The sequence below is a fragment of the Rhyacophila brunnea genome, unplaced genomic scaffold (assembly GCF_057557595.1).
Source record: "Rhyacophila brunnea isolate RB1 unplaced genomic scaffold, BYU_Rbru_1.0 scaffold_8, whole genome shotgun sequence".
Lineage (NCBI taxonomy): Eukaryota > Metazoa > Arthropoda > Insecta > Trichoptera > Rhyacophilidae > Rhyacophila > Rhyacophila brunnea.
Genome location: NW_028233350.1, coordinates 41,245,485 through 41,267,292, shown reverse-complemented (window position 1 = coordinate 41,267,292; position 21,808 = coordinate 41,245,485). Strand labels below are relative to the sequence as shown.

Genomic DNA, 21,808 nt, shown 5'->3' with positions numbered 1-21,808 from the left:
TTTTTGTCGTAAATATTTCACTATATAATTTTAACATTAATTGTACTAATGGTTTTATAAATGGGTTTAAAAATTAATAAATCTAAAAAATCTTAACACCACTGCATATGAATGTACTGAAATATGACTATATTCTAAAACATTAGATCGAGAGGTTTAAAAGAATACTATCTTATGAAATAAAAATACTTGATGCAGTCATCAAATGTTTAAAATAAATATAAAGGATAATAAGGCTTCAAAATTATATAAATAGATTACCTACAACGTTTAAGGAATGTCCTGGATTATGCTCTGAAAATACCATAAAAGCTTCATTTTGACCTACGTGGGGCATGTTGGCCCTTAAGACGTGTTTTAGTTTATGGCTTATGCCATATTTCTCCACTCTCGAGATCCGTTCCGTTATACCCGGTAGAGTAAGCCAGTTCCCATTAATTTCGTGTTCCTTGATAAAAAAAATAATATAAATAAGATTAATAATAAAAAACAGTAGGCATTGAAAGTACCGATCAGAGTAAGCATTGAAGATCGGGACCGCCCCCGCTATTCGAGAGATACTAATAATACTTAAATATTTACGCAAAATTACGTAGGTACTATTCTCTTCTTTAGTGCGTACCTCTACGAAGTTTTGCAGTCATTAGACCGATTTCAACCGTTGAGAACGTCAAGATTTCTCCCCTGTATAATAAGTTGTAGAAGGCAGTATTTTTCGCCACGTGTGAGGCAGATCAGGGCGGAAAATGTCTCCTGTGTGATAGATAACCTTTCACACCAATCGTGAATCGAACGGGCTATTATGCAAATGTTTATATTTCGCTCAGGACACGTTTCGATCGGGCCAGACGATCGGTGAAAATCGTCGAGTCTGCTCGTATACTTTGGCCATAATATTACTACGTGACACTGGTGAATCGACGTTATCAAGGTACTAAAAAACTCAATATGAAACATTTTTTGTACGATGATTCAAATATTTATACAAGCTCACATGTTGAATCATATTATATTCATATAATATTTATAATAGCGTGTTGAGCATAATGCGGAAAGACTACAAAATAAACCAATGGGTAGGGTTCGCCAGTTGATAAAATGGCAATGAGCTGGATATGTCGCTCGGCAAATGGACAACTTTACTGACGTCACAAATGATACCCTGGGGTATTTAACGACCACAGGGATGCATGTCCTAAAAGCCGCTGTATCGACGAATTCATACAGTTCGGAGGATGTACGTAGCCACGAAGAACCAAGGATCGATAAAAGTGTAGGGAAACCTTCATCCAGCAATGGTTTGAGTTTCCCCATCTCTACCCGCAATGTATATGCAGCCGCGGTTTGTGCACGGCCGCCTTCCATGACGCCATAAACATGTCGGAATGAAAAGATTTTAGTGCCACACTTCCTTGTCCCGAAGCGATGCTACACGGGACTGATGTAGAAACCATCCACCTTAGTGCGTGGATCGCTGATGATGAAATATATTGGATTATTATTTGTTATTTATATTATTATATCAAATATTATTTAATACTAGCTCAAGTACCCGACTTTGTACGTGGTCGCTTCATTAACCGGTACACTTTTATCTTACTTAAAATAACAATAATAATTACGTACATTCTTCAATATTAAAAGATCTGTATATAAACATTTATACAACATGTCAAAATGACAATAATTCTGACAGCCAAGTCAACCAAAAGAAATTAAAATCCAAAATAATATGCAAACTTTATGTTCAATTCAAATTCAATTCAATTCAAATTCAAAATTAGAATTGGTAGCAGGGGTTATTTGAACAAACAAACTTTGTATTTTTTATAAAATGATGTAGATATCAGTTGAGGCCAAATAGGAAAAGGAAATCAAATATACCTACATGTTTTGAGTTTATATAATATATAGAGATTACTTACTTAATAGGCAATTATAAAACAGGCTGTGATTTCATTCCCCAGCAGTGTGAACGGACTTTACTTTCAGAGAGAGGCCAGAGTTGACATGCACATTAGTGAATTTTCCACCGCCGTTGGAATTGCCAAAAGATTATTTATGACGGAAACGTACGTTTCATTATGCATTTCACTCTTACGTGAGCAAAAAATAAAGGACTTTCAATAAGTATTTCCTTACGCACGATCGGAAAATATTTACGATAAAAGAACCAATTCTGAAAAGGGAGAAAAAATATTTTTAAAAGAAATTATAATTCTCATTTAGCCTGCGGTCGTCCATTGCTGTGCCTAAATAAACCTCTCCCGTTCCTCCTTACTGTCCTCATTCAAAAAACGGATTTAAAATTAAATTACTGAAAATATCCAATTATAATAAAATTAATACTAAGTTGTTTCAATATTGTGTGTGGAAGTTTTATATTAACAGACGTTTTTTCGAGGAATGATTGTTAACCATTGAGTCGTAAGTGTCGAAAGGCACATAGATACCTAAAAAGTCATCTAATAGTATGTACATAAAACTAAATAAATGGAAACAAACAACTTTTGACATTTTAAAGTAAATGCTAAGAAATTTATATGGGACGCATTAGTATTTTTTTTTGTTATTGATGTATGGCAATGACATTATTAATGGACAACGCACTCAATACAGTAGCTAGCAAGTAAATTCGCGCATAGCGACATTCGCACATGTAAAGGTAGACGTCACGCAATTTCCATTATGAGATATCACGCATAGGGGATTTATAGCAACATCACCTTTATTGTAATGACGTTAAAACAGATTATGCCATTCGGTAGACCCGACAAAAAAGTGAGTGTCATTTTTTTTCCAGATGCTTCGTCCATATTAATGTCATTGGTCATTGTCATCTATACCAGACCAGTGATCACGAACCTTTTCTTTGTATGTAAAATTGTAATCATTGTTTTTTAATAGTCGCGTGTCGGTCAATAGAATAAAAATAAATCAAAATATTGTACATTTTTACACAATGGTTTATTGTAGATCTATGAAAAATTATATTGATTTTTTACAATTTACAGATAATTATTCGTTGTTTGTTTGATCCTGATGCCAATTTACTTATTTGCGGCTTATGATTGAAGAATATTCGAAGACAATAATTGAAAACGCAGTTTATCAGAGAATCCTACTCATGTTTCAGTTAAACCGTTGCCAAGGCGATTTTGTTCTTTAATCTATGAAAATAGTTAGTCCCAGTCATATATATTATGTTTAATGTTTACCCAAAGATGGTCAAAAAACAGCGAATTACTAATTTTTACATCGACTGTTATATCTATTATATTTTTACGTTCTATAATGCGCCGGCTAGACGGCGGCGACTTTTACAGCGCTTTTCGATTTGCGCGAGCTTCGGTTTTCCCGTCCATACACACGGGCTTCCCGATACAAACCGGTTTGCGCAGGTAAGCTTGCCGTAAAGCATGAGCGTCTAGCCGGCGCTTTTGCTACTTTTTTATTTAGGATAATATATCGATCAAAAATATTATTCAAATTGCAGCGTAATTCGTTCGAACATCGACTAAACAAGCCAGTGTTTCCAGACGAAGGACATTAAAAAAATCGTAGATTTTAAATAATTAATGAAGTAACAGCGTTTTACTTGTACCAACGTTTCATTATCAACGGAGACAGTTAATTTTTATTTTCTGCCAAAAGATGTCACTATAGGTCCACCACCTTTGGTCTTACATCAGTGGTGAACATACATCTGGTAAGCATAGATTCTTTTTTGGCACTTTAAGACTCGTAGTAAAACCTCAACCATATACAGTACGTCCCGGTCGATGTAGTACCTGGTAAAAGTGACAATTTGGGAGGAGCTAAAAAAAGCTCTTGACTTGAATTATAGACGGAACTTTCATTGTCGGCGGAAAAGGCGATAGGATTGAATGGAAAAATATTAGAAGGATGCATTAAAAAAAGGTTCGCCACCAGCTCTGTAGAATTTACAAATTACAATTTACACAATTTGGTTACCTATATATTAGATTGTTTTTTAAATTTACTATTCTCTATTCAAATTAAATATAATATTTGATTAAAAGCATGTATCAGGAACACATCGTGGTATATAAAAATGCGCGTTGCAGATAACACAGAAAACGAAATTATGTAATATAATATGTTGATAAGGGAACAAACATGGCTATGCGATAGTCTGTTGGTCAAATAAGAGACAATCACTGGAAAAAATTAGTACCTATGTCTAATCTAGAGACACGAAAAAACATCGAAATGGTAGACCTAGAAACCACTGGATCTAAGAAATAGTTATGTTCTGTGTATGTATGGCAACGTAATGCATAGAGTCGAGAGGAATGGAATGAGCTTTGCGAGGTATTTACAGCACTTGAAATTGAAAATTTACGAACCGGAGCACCCGATAATTTTCCAAAAATAACATATTCATCTAATTTTATGTACTTATATTTTATAAAAATAAGTGTGTTAATTTTTTTGTTAAATGGCCTTTCTAACTCAGGTGCGATAGTCTCGGAGCTTTCATGAACCGAAACTGCGCTCCGGTCTATTTCGAACCCAAGGTATTTAGTAAGCAGTGAATTGATTCAGGATGATTATGGCGACAAGAATGTCATGATTTTTTATTCATATATTTATCGTCTTGAAAGCATATACCTATTGACCTATTTTATTTAAAATTACATTAAATTCTACAAGTTGGTTTATTAGTCGAGAGCTATTTCATGTCACACCATTATCGAGATTGTTTGTCCGCATAACGGTGTAATAACCAAAATAGCTATTGACTAATAAACAAGTATTATGTATGTATATAACAGGGGTTGCGAACCTATGGCACGCGAGATGATTTCTCATGGCACGCGATGGAAGAGAAAAAAATAAATACCTATAAATGACAGATCACATTGCATAAAAAATAGCAGGCAAATACTCTTCAAGAATAAGTATTACGTTTAATGTAAATATATAATTGCATAGGTCGGTCCTTAGACTTTATGCGTCACATATACCTAATAGAATCACACTAACCTCATCAGGCGGCGGTGGATGCCGCGCCTCGAACCTCTAATTTTGATCGATTTACGATGCTTCAGACCACAGTAGCGAGAGAATGCCTCATCTGATCGGAGCAATTCTCGTGTTAATTCGTGCGATAAGAACCAAACTAATAATTAATACATTAACAAACAAAATGACTGCACCAAAAAGAAACGAAAACTTGGTGACGCTAGTAGTAGTAAATCTGGCAGACAGTTTCAAAATTCGTGGACTGAAATGTATGGCGTAATTGAAAAAAGTGATAAAGATATGTGTGATATTATGTTCTGTGAGTGGTATCTAGATTCTAGAACACCATTACTTTTTTAATAGAATTTTCAAAACCATTTTTTCATCATGCAAAACTGCCCGGCACGTCAGACAGTTGAAAAATAATATTTGGGAAATTTTGGCACGCGTCCATAAAAAAGTTCGCCAACCCTGGTATATAATATCATTTTTCCATATAATATTGACCAATGTCTGGTGCAGTATTTTCACAGTACATAGCAGTGGCGAAGGGTGACTTTTAGAAACAGGTAGACTGTGGAGAAAGGACACTTGTTAAATGTATTTACGGGAAATAAGATAATCCGACATAACTACTGATGAATAGGTAGGTACACAATAACCGATGAAATTCCAAAAGCTCTCTGATGGTATAAAATTAAGCAATTAATTTGAATTATGTATTTTCCTATATATAAACGCAAAATGCGCTCAAAATATATTGAAAATATCCGCTGTTGTGAATCTGTTCCATAAGAATTTATAATTTAACCCGTAAACTAGACATCTTAAAATACTTCTATATTTAAAACACAGACTTAGATACAATATCAGATTTCAACTGACATAATTGGCTGAATAAATTGTCTTAGTCTATGAATAAACTAACTGACAAATAAAAATCACGAGATAAATTATTTATTATTTTTAACAACAATCAATATTTATATGTGATTGAATCCCATATATATATATATTTTTAATTATCTTATAAATTATTTTGAATAAATGTGCACTTACGTAAAATGTAAGCGCTCCTTAAATAGATTACCAATTTATATGGGCCGCCGCAGACGTGTTGAAATTATGAGAAACAAACTTCATATAAAAAAAGTTTTCGATTCACGCGAACGTAATCCATACAATATGTGAAGCGAAACGAGATGTCGCTTATTTTTTAAGCCTTCGAGACATGCCATAAATGGTGCTTATTGAAATAGTGGAAAAGATCGTAAAATTATTATGACAATTATACGATAGATGTCGTTGGACATATTGAATATATTATTATGTGATTATATTATTTAATATGTCAATATAAAATTAAAAAATATTTTTCTTAAGGTAGGCTTTAAATAATCGCCTAGTATGGAGTCTTCGCCACTGGTACATAGTCTATATCAGGCCTGGGCAATCTGTGGCCCGCCAAGTATTTCTGTGGGGCCAGCGAACTTTAAGCGTATTTCTAAAAAAGTTTACTTTTTTTCTACATTTTATATCATATCATTTTATTTATATCATAAATATAATATCTAAGTACATGAATTATTGCACCGAAGAGAAGAAATCTACAAATTTTACAACACTCTTAATTCGGACAAATTCCAACAACTTAAAGATTCTGCTCGAAAAATGTTGGTTATTTTTGGATCAACCTACATAATATGTGAACAAACATTTTCAATTATGAATATCAATAAAAACTCTTTACGATCAAGCATCACCGATGAACATTTTTACAAGCAGTTTTAAGAATCTCAACTACAAAATTAACACCTGAAATTTCAAAAAATGTATGTAAAACAGTATCAATCTTATCATTAAAATGTTGGATATTACAGAATCATCTATTTTTTTATGATGAAATTCCTTTTTCATAATAAATAATGTTCCTACGTCTAAAAATAGTCTAGAAACACCATGCGGCACGGCCTTATATCACAATGTAGCCTTCGCTTGTTTCAACCCTTATCACTCAGTGCACCCCTTATTGTAATTGTGTTATTAATGAATAATGTGTAAACTCAACCGTGATAAAAAGAAATGCAAGTGCAGTGCAAACCTAATTATTACGTGTCCATAATTAACCAACCCTCAAATGTCAGTTTCGTGCAAAAGCGAAAAAAGTTTTGTGTTTTAATTTTATACTTGTGTTCGTTATAATGTGATACCAATTCCTGTAATGTCTCTCTATCACCATACCAAAATTACCAGAGACGAAGGACTCCATACACCCAGAGTTCTCTGTAGGTATTACTACCTACATACGTTCTTTGCATAATATGGATTATTATATTAGATTAATGTACCTATAATTTATTCTTTTCTTATCAAACCTAAAATGGTGGGCGATTTTAAAACCAGGAGAGAATAAGACATGTATAAAAGTTTTGTTTTATGGCACTGCGGTGTCTCAAAAGGATAATAATATTATAAATAACCCTCCAGTGATACTCAAGTTGCCTCCAAAATGGAACGAAAAATAGTAAATGTCTCCCAGTTTCACCAGAGTTCATACTTATGTTTACAACCTGCCGCCATACAGATGTATGTATACGTTTGCATATCAGCAAAATAATTATAAGTGTATTAAAAAAAATACATGTTTATCAACACTTACCTTAAATAAGTCTCTTCCTTAAGACTTATGTAATCCTTTTATAGCTGCATGTAATTAGCCATAAAAAACAAACATTAGAAAACAGACAATGTAGTCAAACATAATTAATTATTCATAATGCTAAACTGACAATGATGAAAACATTAGCTAATCTTATCAGAATTATAATACATCAGAATTCGTCACAATATTATAAACACGGTATGTATTAAAATTACCACAATTCCTAAATTGCGATTTAGGCTTTTTCTATAATTATTTTATCATAATTCTTCTCTTTGTGTACGGGACAAATGCATAGTCATACTTAAAAAGCCTTAAGCAACACTTAACATTATGTCGCTTTAGTGGCAGTGAGAAAATCAAGCAACGTGTTTACAATAATGTTAAATTAACGGTGATATCTCTGCAGTTTCTATTATGCTATAAAAATCAGCTACATAGCTTTCCACTGATGTTATAACCAGTGGCGGCTCATCCATATGCACTGCGGAACTGCAGCACCCCCAAGCAAATTGAGAAATGTAATATTATAATATAAATAAATTTATGTATATTATAAGAAAATATCAATATTATTTAAGCGTGTTAAGCTCGCCCACGCACCGATACATCCAATAATAAATATCATACACTGCGATGAAAGTGATGCATAGCGTGATTTCATGCAGTAACATTTTCGATAAAATATGCTCGAATAGGCGAAGGAAGGGCGCGGGGAGCGGCGCATGCCGCTCGAAGCTTAGTCTCTAATCCTGGGTCTGGCAAGTACAAAAATTGTTTTTCAATTTGTGTGTGTCAGGGTATGGAACCTAATAGGTTGAGCAAGTGGCTGACATCCATTTCTCGTAAAAAAACAAAATCTGTCAATACAAACCTCCACTCTGTGGAGGCCCATATGATCCTATCAGGATCGGACATGGTCGAAAAAAAAAAAAAAAAAAAAAAATAATCTAAATAAATATTTATTTTTATTTTTAATCAACCGCAGCACCCCCAGATATAATATCCACGAGCCGCCACTGGTTATAACTAAAATAACTGTTTTAAAGAATATTTTCAAAGTTTGCAAGAGTATTTTAAAAGTCGTCTTTACATTCAATGCTTTTCTACGCATCTACTTATAGGTACTCCAAAGAAAAGATGTCTTCCTCAAATATGTATAATATTACTGAACATCTATGTGAAGCTACAGAGAGACGTAGTTTTAAAAATTTCAACACTCTATTAATACTAAGGAAGACAACGGTTAATATGTGTACTATCAATGTTATCAATACAAAGCATAATGACATGACCGCAAAGACAACCCTTTGACTTTAGTCCACTGGCCCATTGTGGAATTCTACGTTTGATTGGATTTGAGATGATTACAGAATTGCCAATTTTAGAAAATTTTTTAAATAATTCAATGAAATTAGAGTTAAATAAAAATAAATCAAAAACAATTTATTTCATCTTTACTAACAGCAGACCAGTACCATGGCTACATCATGAGAGAGCGAAAAGTTCAGCATTCCCCAGCAAAGGAAAAATCAATGGTATCTGCAATTTAAGGGTTAAGGACCAAGTGTACGACGCCGAATTGTTCCGGGTAACAGATGATACATCACCCATCACCCAGATGGTGGTCGCTCTCCGATAAAAGATGGCACAACAAAAAGAAGAAGCAGATCAATAAGGAAGATATCAGAATTCCCCAATAACTGGAAACTGATGACATCAAGGCTTAATATGAGCTGTAGAGTTATGAAGGACAATAGTATAATAAATTGTCAGTACACAAATAGTGATTAATTTTGTACAAAAAAACTATGACTAAACACCTAGATAGGTTCAGTGGACGCGTTACTTTTATCAAAGTGTGGCCTAGCCTGACAGCGCAGTTCAGAAATAACCAACGTGTCACTTGAACTAATCATCAGATAATCGATGACGTTGTGAATAGATATTTGTAGCTACACAAAAATACATGCAATTTGAAAATTACATGGCTCTAACATCCCACTAGAAAGTAGTGTACATACACACACATGGTATATCCTAGGAAAGAAGAACTAATATTGTTAGCATTTTGTCATAAACATTTTTATTAGCATCGAAGTCACCATTAACTGGAATTATATGAGTGCCAAATTTGAATGCAGTTATGAGTGTCTATTGCATTATTTTTAGAACAAATACCATGCTTGTCCATTGGAGTAATAAGGCAAGAAATATCTTATTTATATAGTCTTTGAGGAATCCTAATTTACATTATTTCTGTTTCACCATCCGCTTATCAAAAATGAAGATTTTGCTCATCGATGAGATAAATAATATGTCAAAGGATTCAGAAAATGTGCCATTTAAACGGGCCACGGTTACTAAATATGATAAAATACTGAACCTGGCCAATCAAAGGGCAAAGATGTAAAAATCTTGATTTTTCATACACCTTTTTATGATCAACTATGTTTCTTATCCGTATAATTGTACATAATTATGCAATTAGCTGTGTCATAGTTCAACGTGAGCTCTTGTATCGCAAACCGATGGCGGATGGCCGTAGATCAAATTCATCTCTAAATAAAACACTTACATACTTATAATAAAAACCATCAGAATATAAGGAAAAGACAGAAAAAAAATAGGTTGGTAACTAAATTAGAAATATAATCATATACATATTTATAGAAAACTCCAAATGATTCAAGTTGGTTAGCAAATAGGTGCCTGTAAGTATCAAATATCTGAAAATAGTGACAGCATTATTATCAGATATGCTCCTATGCAGAATATCTGCAATGCTCCACGAACAATGTGTATTCTTTTTATCTCAATGCTATATAACCATCTGTTTCCAGTATGAGGGCTCACAGTGAACTGCGATACAGCAAAGTGTAATACGTACAATTTACACGTAACCATGTTTCTGGTCATATTGACTTTTGACTGAATGGTGATGAATGATATGAGGGACCGTATGTCAAAATCGACGAAAGTCTCTTTTTGCACCATAAGAACAATGTTGGTCGAGTTTTACCACAGCAGTTGATTTGATCGCATTACCGTATAATACGGGAGTAACGAGTAACGAGGAGATAAGAGTGCCTCAGCCACGTGCTACGGATGCCTGAAGAAGATTTCAACCCGGTTTGCCTGTTCTTTAAGCCAACCATATTCCGGCGTCCTATCCTAATACCATCCACAGAGTGTATACCATAGAGCAGTGGCGAAGGACGGAGGTAGGTTGTTAAGATCAGCCATAAATAGTGCACACTACACTTTGTCAGTCAAACTTATATTTGTTTTCATAGAAATAAGACTACGATTTACAGACGGTGTTGGTTAGTTTTTAAAATTCAATTAAACAATGCGAAACCAAGCCACAATAAATAATAGTCAAAAAATGCTTGTCTATCTATAAAATACCTAAAATTATGGAATTAAATCATACATATTTATAAATTATAGATAGAATAATATTTATTATCTATTATAGTTTGGTTTAGGGAAGGCTTAATGTAATATGTATTCTTAATCCAAAGAAAGTATGAATGAAAAAGTGTGCACAATTTTGTCGTATTGCCCAAAGTATTCCAAAACTATTATGATTTGGTTTAGGCAGGGTTTAATTGATTTTTAGAAACTAACCAACACCATCTGTAAATTGTAGTCTTAATTCAATAAAAAAAATACATATGACTAACAAGGTTTAATATGCACTATTTATGGCGGATCCTAACAGCCTACCTTCACGGCCTTCGCTACTGCCGTAGATCTAAATGATGCTGGCATGACCTAGGAAGATACGAGGGTGGGTCAATAATTCCTTAGAAAAAAGCATTAAAACAGTTTTTATTTTTGTATTTTTTTTTTATTTCTCAACATAATCTCCTTGGAGCTCAATACACTTGGTTAGACGTTTCTCAATTTTTTTTAAACCGTCAGAAAAATAAGTTTTCGGAAGGTCCTCAAAATAAGCATTTGTCCGATCAATGACTACTTCATTTGAAAAAAAACGTTGTCCACTTAACCATTTTTTTAAGTTTGGGAAAAGGAAAAAGTCACTGGGGGCTAAATCTGGCGAATACGGTGGGTGGTCGACCAATTCGAACTTCAATTCTTCAATTTTAGCCATTGATCGTAAACATGTGTGAACACGGGCATTGTTCTGATGAAAGAGGATTTTTTTCCTGTTTAAATGAGGCCGTTTTTCTTCAATTTCGTTTTTTAGCTGGTCCAATAAAGATGCATAATAATTCCCTGTTATTGTTTTTCCTTTTTCCAAATAGTCAACGAAAATAATTTCACGTGCATCCCAAAATACAGTAGCCATAACCTTACCAGCTGATTTTACGGTTTTCGCCTTCTTTGGACATGGTTTGTCTTCGCAATCCACTGCTTTGACTGTTCTTTCGTCTCGGGAGTATAGTGGTGTATCCATGTTTCATCTACAGTCACAAAGCGACGAAAAAATTCATCCAGATTGCGTTGCATGAGCGACAACAGGGCTTTAGAGGCCACCACCCTATTGCGTTTATTGTCGACTGTGAGCAAACGCGGCACCCATCTTGCAGAAATATTTTTCATGCCCAATTTGTCATGTAAAATAGAAATGACGCTACCTTTTGAGATCCCTGTAACCTCAATTATCTCACTCAACTTTAATCTTTGGTCACTTAACACCATATCGTGGATTTTATTGATCATTTCTGGTGTAGTCACCTCTACAGGACGTCCTGAGCGTGGTTCATCCTTTGTTGATGTACGACCACGTTTAAATTCATTTAACCAGTTATAAATAGTTGCAAGTGAAGGAGCAGATATGCCGTGAACTAAATCCAACTCATTTTTTTATTTCCTTTGCTGTTAACCCTTTTATATTAAAATGTTTAATAACAGCTCTAAACTCAATTTTCTCCATTTTCCATTTTTCCATTTTCCACAAGCAAATTTTTTTTTTAAATGTACGAGAAACACACAACAACCCGACCAATCTGATTGAAACTTCGCAGCATACTGAATCGGTAGTGCCGCTGCATGAAAACAAACCGCTTACAGTACTAGTCGCGCCACCTGTCGGCTTTTCTAAGGACTTATTGACCCACCCTCGTACAAGAAGACTGACAGGCGACATGAATTTTTAGAGGCATATTATGCTCCAACTGACGAGCGAATATGATCAAAAAAAAAAGAAATGGATCTCCAGTGGAACATGCAGAGATGAAATTGTGTTTGTTACGACAGTTTGTTTATTTCCAGATATAATGGGAAAATATCTAACTTGAAATATCAAATATCCTCATAAACATACATATTAGAAAAATCCTGGTAAAAATATTGAACTGAGTGGAATTAGATTATACGTCTTTCGTTTCATAGGTGTATAAGTATGTTTCTGGGGGATTTCCATGTTATCTAAGTTCAATGGAAAGTGATACATTCTTAAATATTGTGCAGATATATTCCACATCCAATACTAAGAAGATCATATGGGCCTCCACAGGGTGGAGGTTTATATTAACAGATTTTTGTTTTTGCGAAAAATAGATATTAGCCAGTTGCTCAACCTATTAGGTCCATACTGACATACATTGAAAAAGAATGTGTATTTTCCAGACCTTGTGACATTATACGTGTCGTCTTGAATAAAAAAACAATTACAATAAATGGAATACCAAAGCCTGGTACAATATTTTTTAGCATCCAGGATATGAAAAGGCTGCATTGAATAATTCTGTAGCGTCAGTTAAACTCAATTGTATCAATTTACCGTAAATTACAAATGCCACGTTGAGAAAGGTTCCTGTAATGTAAGTGTATAGGTAGTCCAAGAAGCAATAATACTAATGCCTAGATACTGTATATTCAACGAATACTGGTAAAGGTTAGAACTGATTGATAAACAAAAGAATCCTGCTCAGTATATTTTTTTTCATTATTCTATTGTTCATTTTAGTCTGCTAACAAACATTTTATAAACTATCAAACACAATAGAAAATCACAGCATATAAATAACAAAAAGTTTGGTAGTTAAACCTAATAAAATACATTTTAAAATACTGGCAAAACTTCTTGAATAAAAATAGATTAGAAATTAACTTCCTACACCAATAAACAAAATATTTATGGTATATTTACCTCGCCGTCCATATCATAATAAGTGAGAGCTTTTCTGGTTAGGATGAACCATCGCAGTTTGTAGTTGACGGGCGTGAATCGTTTCTTGTTTTGGGACCGTTTAGTCATCATCCCTTGACGTAAGATTTCCTCCCCCTTCTCATCTTTACCGGCGCCTACCATCGTGAAAATTCCGTTAGCCTGAAAATGAACAGCACAACAATGAATATAAAGAATTTCACCGACATTCCGATAGGTCTCTGTTGACAGATCACTTTTATTTCTGTGATATTTCAATCACGAATAGGACATCAAAAATTCGTTTACAAATAACTGACTCAGATGTTATTTGAATTTTTAACAACCGATTACAATGGGGATATAAGAAATGGTACTTGCCATTAAAACGGTGCTAAATTAAAAATCCATTTTGACCGATACACCTACACAAAATACTATTGGTCAAATATTAAAAATGTTTCCTTTCTCGATCGAAATGCCAGACCGGGCGGAAGTAGACGGCAACACATCAAATTTTGACATAGAAACAAACAAACTGCCCGCAGCATCCATAGATAATGCAAGGAAGATAAAAACTCAAGAGATAAATAATCAACAAAAATAAATAAACAGGTGTAAAGCAGGTGCTATAAATATTGTTTACATTATATTATATTCACACGCTATAATAGAATAACATGTTTAACTTTAAATTTCTTAAACAATAAATAAAATTATTACTCATGATATAAAATTGTTGTTATTCTTCGATCATCGTAAATACCTAAATTGTTGCTTTTACGCAGTCGTAATCATTGCAATGATCCTATTTGTTTTATTGTAATATACCTAGTTGAATATCATTATATTTATAAAACCCATGCCAATGGTATAGGTAATTAGTTTGTTAAATCAATTTGATGGCCATAACAAGTTATATTTAAAAATTCATACTAGCTAATTGGAAAAAAAATCATTATGGAGAATTGGGTCATTTTATTTATGTATATAAATTTAATTAATAGTGTATACCTACACTTATTGTTCACATCCTTTCTGAATAACATAAGGTTTTTTTTATTACCAACATTTATAATTTTTCAAATGACTGATTGTTTTAACATTTTTTTAGAATTTACAAATTTAGTATCACTATTGCACGACAGGTGGTAGTATTTAATAATTTATAAATGTTTTTTTAATTATGGAAACATTACAGTTCCCCATAGACAGTCTATGCCATAGAGTATAGACGACTATAGCATAAACAATCTAATCTGACGTTTCGTTTACTGGTTTACATGAGAAAAGAAGTAAAATCAAAAGTGCATTATTCGTATTTGTGGTGCATACCAAATCTTATTATACATATTTTTATTTAATTTGGATTTAAATATGTCTTCTTCAGAAGCCACGCAAGTTAGCTCATTGCCACTGCCTCCAATGCTGTACATAAGTGTCTACACAGACGAGAATGTACGACGAAATAAAGTACCTTTACCTCCACGACCGATACATGACACATATTCCATGTTCGGAAATACTTTTAATGCTGACGATACAATCATAAGATCTCTGGAAAGTCAGGTAAATTAGTAGCTCGTTATACAGTAATCCCTCTTTAGCCACGAATGTCAGAATTTATTTCCTACGGTAATTCATACATCACCTGTGTTGACCCTGATTAATTCCGGAATAAGATTATAATTGTTATTTAATACATAACATACAATATTATTTGGTACATAACAGATATTTTGAACATCCATGATGCCAGAGATGTGTGGATTACCTATACTTATGATGTATTACACTATATTTCAAAAGTTTACTATTTCTGATGTTTATACTTTTCGAGTAAACAATAATTGAAAGTTTTTTTAAGGGCTCAGGAGTACTTAAATAATGATTGGCGATGGATGCTCGATTCGAGCATCCCATGAGAGAGAGATGCCCAAACCTTTATTTATATTGAAAATCAAAATGATGAAAATGTATCTCTGAATATTTGTCGCTTAACTAACACTATGATCAAAGACTTTGGATAGATTAAAAAGAAGCCTATAAACCTTTTGGTACAAGTCGGTTAAGGGGAAGCCAGGCACCAAGAAAAATGACATTACACACTTTTCTCCCGTAGCGGCAGCTTACTGTGACGTTATGTCGCGCATTATTATCAACTGCATTTTGATATGGAAATGCTGCATCTCCCTATAGATTTTTTTTTATATTATATCTTTCGTAATGACTCGCTTCTCAAAACATAAATATGCTATAATTTCAAATTATTGTTGATACATAGTAACAATGTATTTTTTTTTTGTTTCCTAGGGCTTCCGTCGTCTTTATCCGATCCACTTTGAAAGGCGGAGAGAGTTAAAAAAACTGAATCATTCCCTATTAGCCAATTTCCTTGATCTCCTCGACCTTTTGGTTCACTGCCCCGATTCACCTAGAAGAGCAGAAAAAGTTGAAGATTTGAGTCTCTTATTTATTCATATACATCATCTTCTGAATGAATTCCGCCCTCACCAGGCTCGAGAAACATTAAGAGTTATGATGGAGCTTCAGAAAAGACAAAGAGTGGAAACAGCTATGAGGTAAATAGTTATGAATCTATAACATATTTGGCTATTTTATAAGAAATTTTGCGTGTCGAGCGTATACCAATGATATAGGTGACAGAAAGAGTCCTTTTGGAAAACATAATTGCTATGGGAAGATGGTACGGGGAAAGATATAATATTTGAATGACTCGAAAGATGACCAATCTGGCTGGGAGGCATTGTAACCATAAATGATGAAAAAAAAATCTTTTGTAGAGATGTAGCCTAAATGTACAAAGTTGAACAATAAAAAACAACTTATTAAGTTAGCTACAAGTAGGGATTCCAATCCCGGGATCCCGAGCTATTTTCGATACCTATGAATCCCGGGATTGATAAACATAATCCCGAAACTTTCGGGATTGATTTTTTTTATCAATTTTTATGGAAAATAAAATAAAAACGAAAATATAACAGAAAAATACTTTTAATAACAAATAACTACTTTAGAAATAAACTGAGTTTGAATGAAGTTTGATTTATACCCATATGTAAGTTGCCGATTCATTTAATTTTTTCACATAAATTAATAAAAATGAGAAAGATTGGAAAAAAACAATGCTTCGCACTATTAACAAAGTAATTTCACCATGATCTCATACGTTTTACGGCAGATTCATATTTGGCTGACTAATTAGATTTATGAAGCGGAAATGCCATAAGTACACCATGATTTGCTTTACTATTTTAAATCTCGCTAACCCATTCATTAAGTCTTTACTATCAGAAACAGCAATCTCATATTAAATTCACATTATTTATACAATATTATTTACTCCATATATTTTTACTTTACTAGATTTATTTTTGACCGATTTTATCAATGTTATTTGTAAATATAAAAATTTTATATTAACAATGGAAAAAATGACAATCCCGGGATTGTCAAATTGTAATCCCGAAATCCCGGGATCAGAATTTTGGCTCGGGATTGGATTTCCTAGCTACAAGTAACGCATTGTAAGTTCATTTGAAGAGAACGTCACACTTTTACAATGACATTCTACCATAATTTCAGATTCGTCCAATTTGTTAATTATATACACGATTCTATTTACAGATATTTCCAAAATAAACCTTGAATACTTAAATTCTTCAGATTGGATAGTGTGTAATCAAACTTGACATTTCACGCATCTCACATGACATTTCAATATAAAATTTAGCTATGGAACTCCCTGGTCACTTTTATGTAGGCAACCAAAAGCAATACATTTAGTTAAGCAATATTTTAAGTGAATAATCATGTAAACAATGAAAAATGCATAATATATAGGTTATGTAAATAAAGAAACAGACTTCAAACCGGAATGCTAGCCACCATTTTGTTTTTGGTGTCACCAATGGAAGAAGAAAATAATCAACTTATTACCAATGCAACCACACATGCAATGGCTCGAAAAAAATTATAATTTCATTATTCATAAGTACAACAATGCCAATAACCAAATTTGATTAGCTTTGATCGTCTGTTACGATTAAGTTCGTAATGCCATTTACCTTAATTGATCATAAAGCAGATTGCCTCCAGATCGGTGGAATTTGAAGTACCTCAGTTTAGTAAGTGAAAGACATGAGTTCAAGTCCCACTCGGTTGAATTCTTTTATTTTCTAGAATTTTTTCATAACTGTGTTTTTTATATATGGAATTAAATAAATAAAATGCAAATTGTTTTCAGGTTCCAAAAACATTTAGATAAAGTCCAAGATATATTACAAAACGCCTTACAGAGTTTGCCGGACCAATGTGAATCGGATTCAAAGTTGTTGGTGCCGACTGAAGCGTTTGAGCATATGGACACCAGCCAGAAAGAATCGTCAGGCTCGGATCCCCTATACGAATTAGATAAAATGATGTGCGGTATTGTTGACAAGATGCAATAAGATTTAAGTTAACTACTTATTTGTATTGTATAGTATGTAATTTTTTTTATTTTGACTTATCGTCTATGGAAGTTTAATAACGCGGAGGAACCATTTGTCAAAATGTTCAGGAGGGACAAAAAACCTTGCAAATTCGTCAATAAATTTTTTTTTTAAATGCAGTTTGTTGTGTCTTCCTGTTTTATATTAGAAAATATATTATACTATCATACGCCTGTGCAAATTTATTGCCATAGGATTATTTTGTAAATCAATTGGACCTTACGCGGTATTGCCGCAACTCCGCTGTATTGGATCTAGGGATATACACGAGCTTGCTTGCTTCTTTAGTATGGATAATTCATGCGTGGTATTGATTTTAACCGAGTGCAAGTAGTCTATTGGTCAATTTCAAAATTTGAATGCACCAATCAATGTGGCTTGTGCCGTTTAACCGAGATTGCCAAAAATACGTATTTTGAACATATTGAGTCATACGCGATATTGAACTTGCATAGACGTTGTGTTGATTCATACTTACATTTTCTGTAATTGAATTATTTAAAATATAATAAATGAGCAAAGACTTCAAATAAACTATCATTTTACAAAGATGAGTCATAATAATTATGAACATGTTTTCAAGATTATAAAGATTGAAGAAGAATTTATTGGTTAGCAACTAATACAACTGAAATTTGTCACTTAAATACTGTAAATGACATTGATTTTATTGCTAAGTTATAAGGTGCACATGGCCAGCATGTTGATTTTCAAGTAAATTTAATACCAAAAGTGTATTTTGAAAGTTCTCTACGCAACGAATACCTTTCAGACTTAAAAAATTAGTAGACCTTAGGTAATTGTTGCCTATAGTAACCAAGGTAACAATGCAATACATTCCATTCACCGTGGATACATTGGAACAAAGGGCACAGAGATCTTGTTTTCAGGTTGACTTTCCATACATTTAAACTCCATTTGTATATGTAGAAGGTTTTCTACAGCATCTTTAATCATGGCAGTTTTATTACTGGCATTCTTAAAACTCAACGTAACACTGTCATTTTACTTAACTTTGTGTATTTTTTTTAAATATAAATGTAATTCATCCACAATTCTTGCATTTTTATTGATCAAACGAATGTCAAGATTCTGTTTTACTACTTTGGTATGGATTTGGAATGCATGAAGTTTTCTATATCGATGTACATTGTTTCAAACATAAGTTGCCGATTGTGAAATCATTACAATGTGTCTTTAGAGTATTACTGCACAAAGTTTTCTAAAAAATATTGCCACTGCTCTCACCTCATATTTGGATAAAATTAACTGACAATACACTTTAATGAAAGAATCCCAATACTTTCATGAATAATAAAGAGGAATTTGGAAAATGAATTTATCACTTCGTATTCACCACAATCAAAATAACTAGAACTGTAAACAATATGAAGAAGTGGGGATACTCTTGATGATTCTTCAAGTGGTGCTCAGAAAACAATATGATGATCTGTCCGCTCATATCCAACTGCACCATCGATATGTTTAAAACCAATGTGTTGGTGTGAAGAGTTTAGGCGCATCTCTCGCACGACCAGATGATTATAAGTTGAAAGCCTGTTTATATTATTTAGATTCTAAAGCAGTCTCAAGCTCAAATTACGTTGATAGATTATCAGGCCAACCGTTGTATCACGATCGTGAAGTTACTTTTGAATCGTAACACTGAATTGAAACAATCCTGTTTTTTGAGCATGATCGTGTCGAAGATTACCAAGAAGGTACGAAACTATCCGAATTAACCTTGAGCTTGCAAGTGTGGTCACACATGGCGTATCTTGTCTTGCGTTTAACATTGCCTGATTGTATTTATTATTTTAACAGACTATAATAATACAAAAGATAAATATGAGTATCCTAGTAAATACAATCATCAACTCATTACTAACTGTCTAAAAAATCATTTTGTAGAAAAAAAATACGACACCCGACGGGACTTGAACCTGTATCTGCTGGATTCGCGCCAGTATGCTTTTCCAATTAAGCTACGGGCATCTTATTGAATTACGATGATTTTAACTACTAGTTTTACATGCAATGCTTGCAAATTGCGTCATAATGTTGGCTATCGGTTTTAGTATATTAAACGAACAAGTACATATGCTATAAAAATTAAATGCAGTGATCCGCAACGTCAGTTATTAATTAAGGAGTAACTTGATACCTACCTTAATTTAATATACTAAAACCGATAGCCAAAATTACAACACAATTCGATAAGCATTTCATCTAACTACTAGTTAAAATCGTCGTAATTCAATAAGATCCCCATAGCTTAATTGGAAAAGCATACTGGCGCGAATCCAACAGATAAAGGTTCAAGTCCCGTCGGGTGTCGTATTTTTTTCTACAAAATGATTTTTTAGACAGTTAGTAATGAGTTGATGATTGTATTTACTAGGATACTCATATTTATCTTTTGTATTATTATAGTCTGTTAAAATAATAAATACAATCAGGCAATGTTAAACGCAAGATGATTTTTTCTAGTGTATATGCTGAGATGTTTTCAAATTATGTATATTCAGTATAATATAATGTTACATTCTCAAATCTTATTCGTTGAATAAAAGAAATAGTTTATTAAATTGTCTAAAAGGTCATCCTCAATTGGTATTTAAAGCAACAACATAATGAGAGAAGACTGTAGTGTTGCCACCAAGCTGACCAATAGATATTTTTTGTTTAACTTATTGTTTACAGTAGCAACTGAGCGTATATTATGAATCAAGCCTCAACACGATCGAGTTGGTAGCTGAATCGTTTCATGTAATAATTATTTATAATAGACAATTGCTCACGACGGTCATTGAATCTGCTGGTGTAATAATTATGCCTTTAGTATGACTAAGTGAAATGCCAATTATAATTTAGGGAAAATGAAAATCCATTTTTATATTTCAAAAAATTTATTTTAACTGAATGAGAGAGATACACGAATGTTATATGTAACTATATGGATAATGAATGGATTATTAGGTCAACTGAAAGGGATGGTAAGGATTATTTCTTGCAAAGGATAAATAATTACATTGATACAAGACAACGGCTACTTACTGTACAATAAATACCCAACTGGAAAAAATAAGATATTTATTATTAATTAGTAACACAATATGATTGTTGAAAAAACAGCCCATACTGGATACACCTAGAATAATAATATAAAAGAAATACTACATATTTCATGATGGACCATATTCATTAAAGTCTGCACTGAAAGAAAAAAACAATATACTTCCCACTTACATAATAAATCAAAATACATGATCTGTTTCTGGAAAAAAAGATTTATATTTCACATGACAAGAGAAATAATATTATGTTGCGTGGCCAACACGATACGGTCATTTATAAAAATGAAACATTAATAGGTACATACTATTGTTGACTTGTCAGTTATTTTTTTCTCAACAAATTACGAAACACATTCTTACATACTATATTGAAAAATTTCCATGAATTACTTAACAAGGTGCCCTATAGTCAGGCAGTGGCATGAAACTGTGAATTATGATCGTA

General features: G+C 33.0%; 2 protein-coding genes across 3 annotated transcripts in view; one reads left to right on the top strand and one right to left on the bottom strand.

The window, feature by feature from the left end:
• Positions 1-14,307, bottom strand: part of Btk (tyrosine-protein kinase Btk29A) — a 324,307-nt gene extending 310,000 nt beyond the window's left edge. For both annotated transcript variants that reach the window (XM_085958514.1, XM_085958515.1), the window contains exons 1-2: positions 14,154-14,307; positions 13,776-13,955 (exon numbers count right to left, since the gene is read on the bottom strand). In XM_085958514.1, coding sequence (XP_085814640.1) covers positions 13,776-13,955; positions 14,154-14,156 — 183 coding nt within the window. In that variant the 5' untranslated portion in view covers positions 14,157-14,307. The remainder of the gene's footprint in view (positions 1-13,775; positions 13,956-14,153) is intronic.
• Positions 14,308-15,012: 705 nt separating this feature from the next.
• On the top strand, positions 15,013-19,340 carry MED7 (mediator complex subunit 7). The gene is made up of 3 exons (XM_085958730.1): positions 15,013-15,341; positions 16,086-16,354; positions 18,040-19,340. The coding sequence occupies exons 1-3, from the start codon at positions 15,150-15,152 to the stop codon at positions 18,242-18,244; spliced, it is 666 nt and encodes a 221-aa protein (XP_085814856.1). The 5' UTR covers positions 15,013-15,149; the 3' UTR covers positions 18,245-19,340.
• Positions 19,341-21,808: the final 2,468 nt, after the last annotated feature.